Raw genomic sequence first — 10,880 nt, forward strand, 5'->3', positions numbered from 1 at the left:
AAGATGTTTGTTTCAAAAATTTCACGTTCGAACAATTTGGACTTGAGGAATATCTTAGAATATTTCAATATACATATTTCTAGAACGCTGCACAAAATTTCCGCTTTAGAAGTTACCACGAGAGTAGTGAGTTGCTGCGACTTTGTCCGGTAAAAGTGGGGGAACAAACAAGCATCTCGCAGTAGACTTTATTTATCTATTTTCTTTTCAAGGAAGATCACTTATTGTAGTAAAAATATGCATCCATGTCACTTCTTTATTTCCCATACACGTTTAATCTTAAGACTGGATCTTGGCAAGCAACCTGCTCGTCATTATTTGAGTAAACATGCTCGTAAGTATAGACCTCCTTGTATGTATGCGGCGCAATTCAAACGCTACTCTTCACGGTGGCGCTATAGTTGTTCAGCTCATCGTAGTACCTGTTCCACAGCATTATCCCACCATACTTACCAATGCTCTTAATTGCCGGCAGCACCTGAGAGATCAGCACGTCGGGGGGAATGTATCCGCTCCCGGCCGCAGCGGACGACGCCGGCAAGCCCAAGAAAAAGCTGGTCGCCGTCACGCTCGATATCCAGGTTCTCCACGCACTGGTCAAATTGTCGATACTCCCTGAGGAGTACTCGCACGATGGGTTGTTGTAGAACTGGATCCAAACATAGTCGAAAATCCCAGTCTGCAGCGCCGTGTTGAGGTGCGCATCGGGGTACGGGCACTGTGGCGCCGCCGTGAGGTAGACCTTCTTTCCCTGGCTGCTGAACTGCGCCAGATCCTTTGCAAGGTCGTCGAAGAAGTCTCCGTTGGTTGCCTCGATGTCGAAGTCGATGCCATCGAGGACGGCATCGCCGAGGGGGCGAGAGGAGGAGCTGCCACCAAGGAAGTTGTCCCAAAGGTAGTTGGCGACGCTTTGGGCGTCGTCGGCGGAGGAGAGGGAGTAGCTTCCGGAGGCACCGCCGAGGGAGAGGAGGACCTTGACGCCCTGAGACTGGCAGGACTGGATGTCGGAGGAGAGGCTGGTGCAGGTACCGGCGCTGGGGTCGCAGTGGCCTGCGAGATTGAGGACGGGGGTCTGGCCGTTGCCGAATGTGGTGAGGAAGGCGAGGTTGACGTAGGCGTAGAGGCCGCTGGAGCAGGTGTCGGCGAGGGTGCCCTCATTGCCGTTCTGGCCCCAGTAGACAGCGATGCTGCCCGCATGGGAGCCGGCGACCAGGGCGAGGAGGAGGAGAGGGAGGAGTTGGTTGGTGGCCATGGTGAATATATGTAAGAGGAGAGGAAGCTTATAATGGGGCTTCTTCTCCCTGGGTTGAGGGAATTGGAGAGAGCTCGTGCCTCTTTTATAGAGTGAGGGGTGGTATGAATTGGCGCTTTTTTTCTCCGTTCGGATAGACATGGAAGACTGACTATGGCTTCATTGACTGGAAGTTGAGACTGCCAACTGGTGGTTGCGTAATACGTAAGTAGTCACCCGTGCATGCATAAACAGAAGTCTTTAGCAGGCTCTATCTGCAATGTCATCGCGGGTCCCTTGACATAACGGCCGTTACAACCGCAACACTGACGCCAAGGAAGATTTGGCAGCTGCCGAGTCGATGCAATTTGAAGTAAGAAATGTAACAGCCATTTATGACCGAGCATCAGATCAAATTCTCTCAAACTATGATCGATGACTCTCCATACGAACATTTTAACAGGTCAACGTAATTAAAAAGCTATTATTTACACTGCACAATTATAGATGCATGCCCGTCTATCTTTCTACCCGAGAAATATTTTACTATTTTCATCATAAAGTGGATTTTTTCAAAAAAACAAAAAAGAACCTACTTCCAAGGAGGAGGTGCAGGAGAACAAAAAACTTGAATTATCATTATCAGTTTCTCACTGGTTAAACTTATATCGAAGAAGAAGAATTATCATGATCACTGTGTCACTCATTAAACTTGTTTCCATGAATTATCATAATCAATTTGTCACTCGTTAAACTTGTATCCTTATTACAACAGCAACTTGAATTATCATTGTCAATTTGCCACTGGTTAAACTTGTGTCCTTGCATCATTTGTTAAACTCGTGTTCTCTTGAATTACCATTATCAATTTGTCACGGTTTAAACTTATGTTCTTGTAATAGCCTGGTCAATTTGGTCCCTCGTATCGGGCAATTAGCCAGAGAGAGCCAGTAATGTAAGGATGAAGTGGGCAAGGTATAAGCATAACCAAATATAAGAATATGCAATAAGGGTTTCGCACAGTCTCATTATTTTATCGAATATCAAGTAAACTTGAACGAATAAGGAATAATTGAGCTATCAATTAGGCGATAACATTATCTTCTGTTTTTTCTCTTTAAAAAAAACACAGGTTGAGTCTGAAGAATCTGCAACCTCTTTAATTGCTTTACCACCAACCATGTGGAAGCGCTTGCACGCCGCCTGCGCGGACCTTTGACGTGGAAAAATCGCGGAGGGATTGCTTAAAACGTGGATTTTACGGGTTCCGCAAGAAACGACGTCGTCCTGCCGCGGGACTTTTGAAGAGTTGAGGCAAAGCCACGCCTTCCTGCCAGAATTTGGATCCAATATTCCACAAGGACATTCGTGTAGATTTTTTTTTTCCCTCTCTTTTGTTTCGTGAGCAGGGAACTTCCTTAGGCCTGAAGATAAAGCATATGAGTGAAATACAAACCAATCACCAGTTGACCACAAGGATTCAGATATAACCGTCGAGCACGTGGTCGCTCTTTTTATGACACTAAAGGGCAATTACCCCAATTGTTGGGCCATAATCATGAAGTTAATGGAATGTTTATGTCCACTAATGATCGTGACACGTAGTTGACAATCATTTATAACGGTTAGACATGTGGGTTCTGCACATTCTGATATTATATGATCATGAAAAGTTAAGCCGACTATATATCGGTAGTCGTGGAGATCCGATTGAGCATCGATCAATAACTCTGATATGCCGACGGTCATCGATCGGATATTAACTGAGTTGTCGTAATTGTCTGTTGATGGTTGAAAATAGCTGACTATCGATTTGTCAACTAATTATCAGTTGGTCAACTGATTTTTAGTCGGCATATCATGTTTATGAGGCCGATCTGGAGTCGGAATTAGAGATTGGTTGAATTGCCCCAATAGTTGCCCCCCACTCCCAAATCCAAGGTGGCCTAACGTGCATATTGCCATGTGATTTGTCACGTTGGATGAAAGGAGTTGTCACATCACATGCTACTTCGAGCTCCGATTTGACTACTGACATTAATGATTTTTGAAATATGAGAGATCTTCAGTTGTTTTATTGTTTCGATATCTGCAAGATCATCATTGGGATGTCATTTCGGAAAGATAATTTGGCGTTTGGAGAATCCGGATGATTTAAGTAGATCTTGGCCAAGTGTCCAAACATCATTGGCTTTGAGCTATTCATGTGGATAATGGTGAGGTGAATGGTGAGGTTGCATGATCTGGGAGCAGATGTGTTGAACCGTCCGATCAATGATCGATCTTGATGTCGTCACGTGTCGACATCTGAGGAGATCCTGATTTGATTGATTTCATCCAGAATGTTGAGGAGTCCTATATATATAAAGTCGCTTTCATTTGAATTTTACTTTTGTATTTGTCATTTTCTTCTGCAAGAGAAGGTTCTGCTACCCTAGTATTAGGTGCTTTCGAGTTCTGTTCCTCGCGTCACCTTGAGCTCTAGGTCGAGTTCTTCTTTCCTCTCTTAGGATTTTTCTTCTTTTTGGGTTTTTCTTCTTCTAGGATCTTCATTTTCAATGGTAAGTAAGAAGGTTTCATCTTCTCGGGATAGTTGGTTGGAGAATCCGACCGACGATTCTCCTTCGAATCTGAAAACGGAAGTTTCTTCCTTATCCAGGCCCAATGCTGAGCAGCTCCAAGAATAGTACCATATCCTAGAGTAGTATCAGCTTTCTCTCCTGATCCGGACGGTCGGATGAACTTTCCTCCCCTAGACCAAGTTGCATTTTATGTCGAGGACCTTAGGGCCGGTCTTCGATTTTCAATTCCAAAGTTCGTCTGGAACTTTTTGACTATTATGATCTTTGTCCTGCTCAGCTGGCTTCGAATTCTATCCGGCTGATTATTAGTTTTACTTTGTTATATCGGCTTATCCCGACTGATCATCATCCTTCTCTCTTTCGATCTTTCTTCATCCTTCATCCTCATCCCAAGGCCAAGGATTGGTGATTTTTCAATCCGAGAAAAGGCCTTTCTTTCATCTCCAATCTTCCATCGTCCGTCTATAGATGGAAGAATCAATTTTTTTTGCTTCTTCTTTTTCTCCTTGGGACTCTCCTTCATGTTGGGGTGATCCGAGAATTGGCCCCAACGAGAATAGTCGGGTGGAGACTACTGATCGGGAAGATTTCTTCTGACTAAAGGATATGAAAGTTCCACCGCAGCGAGAGCTGATGACCGAATAAGCTCTCTACGATGCCAGACTTAGTTCAATAACTTTCCAAAGTATAACATAGTCGGTCATTTCATTTTTTTTTTGTCCGTTTCTGGGTTTTATACTGATCTTTTGTTTTGATTGCAGCTATGTGGATAAGGGCATGAGTGTCGGCCGTCGACATCCACTCGCATGCTGTCAAGAAGAGGGTAGCGACTGATGCTGGATCTTTCCGATCGTCGAGAAGGAGTCAAGTTGAATCTCCATCGAAATCGGCAAGGAAATCCAATATTTTGTCGGAGGCAGCCCTCGAGCCGGTCCTAGCATTGTCGGCTTCGACAACGCTTTTTCTGTCTGAAGTGCCATCCACTGGAGTCGGGGCAATGAGGGATGAAGAAGCCACAGTAGTGCCATCAGTGGCTCCATTGGTGGGGGTTCGGGCCAAGTTGGAAGTCGCGGCTGAACCCGAGCAATCTACGGTTGCATCGGTCATTCCTCCAGCAGAACGATCTCGGGTGCAGACAAGCACTAACTTCCCGACGGTCTCAAGTGCGCAATCGTCGATTGGAGATCGGGAGAAGGCGTCGGCCGCTTCAGCTGACGATGGGTCATCTGCGGGCCTTCCCACACTCTTCGACATCAAGATTCCTGAAGGTGAGTCAGTCTTGGCTAATCCAATGTTGGCCAGGTGACTCATTGAGGCCGCACTACTCCCGACAGATAGGAAGAGCAGAAGGAATCGGACTGTATCTGAAATATTTTTCTCTTTCTACCCGACAATACTTGGGATAATTTTCTGACATTCCTCTTTTTTTTTGACCCGACTTGACTTGTCTTCTATTTTTAGTGGACGCACGATATGCATGCTCTAGAGAGCGGATATCAAAAAATTACCGACCTTCCTCAGGTGTAGATGGATAGGGTGGCGGCCATCACTGTCGAAAAGACCACTGTCGTTGAACAATTTTAGGTGACAACTGAATAGAAGAAGAAGCTTCAGAAAGAAATCTCCCGTATGACGGCTGACCTAGAATCCTCCAGAGTCGAAGTTGAGTTGGCTCGTCAGAACATCACATCCCTTGAATCTCGGATCAGGAGCAAGAAGCACTCCATCTATCGGCTCCTGAGAGAGAGGGATGGATGTATTGGAGAGCTGGAGGTAGAGCACGGAAGGCATCAGGCCCCCATGAAAAGGCTGGCACTGGCCGATGTTGATTCGACCTCCGCAAGAGCTGAAGCTGAGTCAGCAAGGGATGCCCTGAGTCTGACTGTCGAGAATGTTAAGAATTCAGAAGAATTCAAGGAAGAGATTCTCGAAGGTGGATTCGCCTCCTATTGTGTCGGATACGACGATGGCCGAGATACGGTCAGAAAACTGTATCCGAACTTGGATTTGAGCAGCATTGTTTCTCCTGGTTCGAGAGAAGAGACTGCTGAAGAGGGTGCCGCATCGACTAAAAAAGATGTGCCGACTGCACCAGGGCCTGCTCCAACTATCGAAGCTGTACTGAAGTAGGGAGATAAAGAAACCGACCGATGATCGGTGTAGCATTTTTTTTATAATCAGATAAATTTTATAATTGAATTTTGATCCAATTTTATAACTTTCTCTTCAATGAATGAAACAAAAAATTTTTAAGTACAAACTCTCTTCCTTTATGTACTTTCAATATTGTCAAATCATAGTCGAACAATCGAATACCTATCGATGAATTGGATGTTCAGTAATAGTTATTGTAGAATTTGTCCGTTAGTCGAGTGTCGATTGACATATCTTACCTCTTAGGTATTTGGATAGACGGTGATAAGCCAAATATCCTTTGACTGATCGTAGTTAAATCGGTATGTCTAGATATTTGATAAATGATAGTAAGCCAAATATCCTTCGACTGACTGTAGTCAAGTCGATATATTTTTGATTCGATCGAGATCAAATTGGTATAATATTTTGCTTAGTTAAAACTAAATCGGCATAAGTAGTCGTTCGACTAGAGTCAATTTTTACAGTGAAAAATCAAAATATAGTTGATAAAATTGATTGATTATTTATCGATCTGATGTTATTTTGTAGATGTAGTTGATCGAAGCTTTCATGATTATGAATTCTAATATTTCATTCTGAATATTGTATACGTGAACAACTTTATTGAAAATACATCTTTAAATTGTTGGCATTCCAAGTCCAAGGAATAGTTGTTCCATCAAAAGTTTTTAGCCGATATACACTCGATCGAAGTATCTCGATTATTCTGTAGGATCCTTCCCAATTTGAAGATAACTTTTCATGATCCAAAGGCTTTGAAACTTCTGCCTTTCTTAGGATCAAGTCTCCTGGATGGAAGACCCTTGGCTTAACTCTCGTATTATAATATCGAGCTATTCTTTACCGATATGCCACCATCCGAACTTGAGCTTGTTATCGAATTTTTGAAAATAAATCTAGATCGGCTCTCCGACATTCTGAATTGCTCAGCTCCACCTTTGCTAATGGTAATCTGATCTCAAGTGAAATCATCGTTTTTGTTCTATAAGTCAGATTGAATGACGATTCTTCCATCGGTATGCGAGGAGTTGTTCGATATATCCATAAGACTGGATATAGTTCTTCCATCCAAAGACCTTTAGCTTCATTCAATCTGATCTTGAGACCATGTAGGATTGTTCGGTTTGTTACTTCTACTTCACCATTGGATTGTAGATGGCCGACTGATGTGAGTTTGTGCGTAATATAAAATTTTGCACAGAACTCTTTGAAATTCTGACTGTCAAATTGTCGGTCATTATCAGTGATGATAGTGTGTGGTAGACCAAATCTACATATGATTGACTTTTGAATGAAGTCTTCCATCTTACTTTTAGTGATTTGTGCCAGAGGTTCAGCTTCCATCCATTTGGTGAAGTAATCAATGATAACCACTATGAACTTTCTCTGATAAGATGTCGGAGGAAAAATATCAAGTATGTCAATTCTCCACTGTGCGAAGGGCCATGGTGCAACAATTAATGTCAGCTGATTGGTCGGTTGATGTTGTATATTTGCAAACTTCTGACATAATTCACATCTTTGGATGAGTTCAGCTGTATGATTTTTTACGATGGGCCAATAATATCCTTATCGTAAGACTTTGTAAGCCAAAGATTTACTCCCAAGTGATTTTCACAAATCTCTTCATGAACTTCTCAGAGTGCATAGTCGGTATCTGTCGGTCTCAAACACTTCAGTAAGTGAAGAGAAAATGATCTTTTATAAAGTTGGTCATTCATCAAAATATATTGCGAGACCGTCCATCTGAGTCGTTTGGCTTCTGAGGGGTCTATTGATAAAGTTTCATCAGTCAAGTATTGGATGATCGGATCTATCTAGCTTGGCTTATTATTGATTTGTAGTACTTTTCGACTTTATCGATGCTTGATTGTTCAAGACATTCGACAAATGTCCGATCTAGCGAGTTGAATGAAGTGGTTGCAAGTCAGAAAAAGTACGTCGACTCAAGCATTCTCTGTTCTTAAAATTTCAGAGATCTCAAAATATTTTAGAGTCGACATGAGATCTTTTGCTTTTTGAAAATACTTCATCATAACGGGATCTCGGGCTTCAGACTCACCCTTAACTTGTCCAGTAATTAACTGTGAGTTGGTGAAGACCTTCAGGTTGTCAATGTCAAGCTCTTTGATAATTTTCAAGCTGGCTAGGAGAGCTTCATACTTGACTTAGTTGTTTGAAGCTTTAAAATCAAATTGAAGAGTATATTCGGTTACAATCTCTTCAAAATTGATGAGAATGAGACCTGCTCCACTGTCTTGTGCGTTGGATGCTCCGTCAATGTGTAATACCCACACTGATATTACATCGGGCTTGGAAGTTTCAACTGGTTTTATTTTATTTTTGGATTCATCCTCAGGATTATTGTCAGGTATGGTATATTCGACGACGAAGTAGGTCAAAACTTATACCTTCATCGATGGATGTGGGTGATATTAGATATCAAACTCACTGAGTTTTATTATCTATTTTATCATTCGACCTGAAGTATCAGATCGGTATAAAATTACCTTCAACGGTTGATCTGTCAAGATGACAATGAGATGTGTCTGAAAGTATGGGTGAAGTCACTGTGATGATATGATTAGAACATAGATCATCTTCTCCATCCTTGAATATCTTATTTCGATATTATGAAGCACCTTATTGGTGTAGTAAATAGATCGTTGAATTCAATTTTCATCCTCTTGGATGAGTACCAAACTAACTGTCTCTGTCGAAGTTGCCAAATTGAGATATAAATTTTCTCCCATTTTTAATTTTGTAAGTATTGATGAAGATGTCAGATATCTTTTTAGATCTTCAAAAGACTGTTGGTACTCGTCTGATCATGAGAAGTCTTTTGCTTGTCTCAAGATCTTGAAAAAAGGCAAGCATATTTCTGCCAATCTTGAGATGAATCGGCTGAGTGCAACGATCTTTCCATTAAGTTGTTGTGTCTCTTTCTTGGAGCTTGAATACTTCATATTGATGATAGCCTTTATTTTCTCGAGATTGACTTCGATTCCTCATTGTGATACAAGAAATCAAAAAAAATTTTTAGAAGTGACTCCGAATACATACTTGGTTGGATTTAATTTCATCTGATGTCGTCGAAGTGTGCTGAAGGCTTCTTCCAAATCTCGAATATGATCAGAAGTTTGAAGGCTTTTCACCAGCATATCATTCACATAGACTTTCATATTTCGTCCGATCTGTGTCTTGAATATTTTGTTGACTAGCCGTTGATAAGTAGCTCCGGTATTTTTTAAACCAAATGGCATTACTTTGTAACAGTAGATGCCTTTATCGGTTATGAAGACTGTGTACTTCTCATCTTCGAGTACCATCCGAATCTGATTATAGTCCGTAAAGACGTCCATAAAGCTTAAGAGTCGGTGTCCCAAAGTCGCATCAACTAGCTGATCGATCTTCGATAAAGAAAAACTGTCTTTCGGATAAGCTTCATTTAGATTTGTATAGTCGATATAAATTCTTTATTTCCCATTGACCTTTCTCACCATCACTATATTAGTGAGCCAATCGAAATAATTAGCTTCTCTGATGAAATTAGCCACGAGGAGTTTGTCGACTTCTTCATCGATGATCTCCTGCCTTTCAGGAGCAAAAGATATTTTCTTTTGTCTCACGGGTCTAACTTTTGGATTAATATTTAGCTGGTGGGTTATTATCTCTAAAGAAATATCTAGCATATCAGTATTCGATCAAGCAAAAATATCTGTATTTGCTCTTAGTAGATTTATTAGTTGTTGCCGCTCTGGATCAGATAGCTGTGATCCAATTTGGATCATTTTCTCAAGATCTTCTTCTTTTAGTGGGATGAAAATCAGTTGTTCGGTTGGTTCACCCCTTTCTTTATTTTCTCTTTGATCTAATTTATTAACGGACAAAGAGTTTTTAGATTGTTTACTTTGTGTGGAGACGAGAAATTATTGATCTCCACGCATTTCTCCAACTCTGTTTCTTGTTGAAAATCAGGCCAGCAAATAGTATGTTGAAACTACTACTCTCAGGGTATTAAGTCCAGATCATTCGAGTATGGTATTATAAATCAAAAAAATTGAACGATCATGAATGTCAAGAGAACAGTACTCTGTTGTGGATCTATTTCTGTTGTTAGTGGGAGAGTAATTTCTCCTTCCACAGTAACTGTATCTCCAATGAAACCGACTAATAACATTGAAATTCTTCTGAGTCGATCAGTCGGTAGTCGCATTCGAGAGAAAATTGAGTAAAAAAGAATATCTGTTAAGCTTTCATTATCCACTAGAATTTTTTTATATCATAATTTGCTATCATCATCGAGACGACGACAGCATCATCATGGAAGGTTTATATTCTTCGAACATCATCTTCCAAAAAAAAATATATTATCAAGTCATCGTTTCTTCATCGATTTTTCTTTGAAAGTTGCCCCGCGATCCTTCTATCATCTCAAAATCATATGATGATTCCCACCGTTGGTCAATTGTTGATCATTTTCTCAGCTTGTGGCTGAAGCTGTCAGTTGATGGGAGGTTGAGTCGGACGATCTTGTCAAAATTTTTTGAAGTAGTCTTGTCGAATTAGGACCTTTATTTTATCCCTGAGTTGGATGCACTGTTCGGTATTACGTCCATGATCATGATGAAACCGACAGTACTTCTTTCTGTCACAGCTCTTCGATGGTGCTTTCATAGGTGGGGGTGTCGAAAATACTTCTCTCCTTCAATCTCCATCAAGATCTATGCACAGAAAGTAGAAAGAGGAGTATAGGAGTCATACCTGTCATAGCTATTCGGCTTCGAACTCCGTCATCGAGGTAAAGCTCGCTTATTGGTAGTCGGCTTACTTGATTCGGTTAGAGCTCACTTTTTTTTTGCTTTTTTTTTTAATCTTTTTTGTCTATTTAGTGCCAGTTAGAAGCATCC

General features: G+C 41.3%; 1 protein-coding gene across 1 annotated transcript; it reads right to left on the minus strand.

Moving 5' to 3' along the window:
* Positions 1-221: 221 nt before the first annotated feature.
* LOC140858412 (acidic endochitinase-like) lies at positions 222-1,295 on the minus strand. The gene has a single exon (XM_073258978.1). The coding sequence runs from the start codon at positions 1,250-1,252 to the stop codon at positions 371-373; it is 882 nt and encodes a 293-aa protein (XP_073115079.1). The 5' UTR covers positions 1,253-1,295; the 3' UTR covers positions 222-370.
* Between the last annotated feature and the right edge of the window lie 9,585 nt (positions 1,296-10,880).

The sequence above is a fragment of the Elaeis guineensis genome, chromosome 6 (assembly GCF_000442705.2).
Source record: "Elaeis guineensis isolate ETL-2024a chromosome 6, EG11, whole genome shotgun sequence".
Classification (NCBI taxonomy): Eukaryota; Viridiplantae; Streptophyta; class Magnoliopsida; order Arecales; family Arecaceae; genus Elaeis; species Elaeis guineensis.

Coding starts and splice junctions, on each gene's coding strand:
- LOC140858412 (XM_073258978.1), bottom strand. CDS start 1,252: ATGGCCACCAACCAACTCCTCCCTCTCCTCCTCCTCGCCCTGGTCGCC.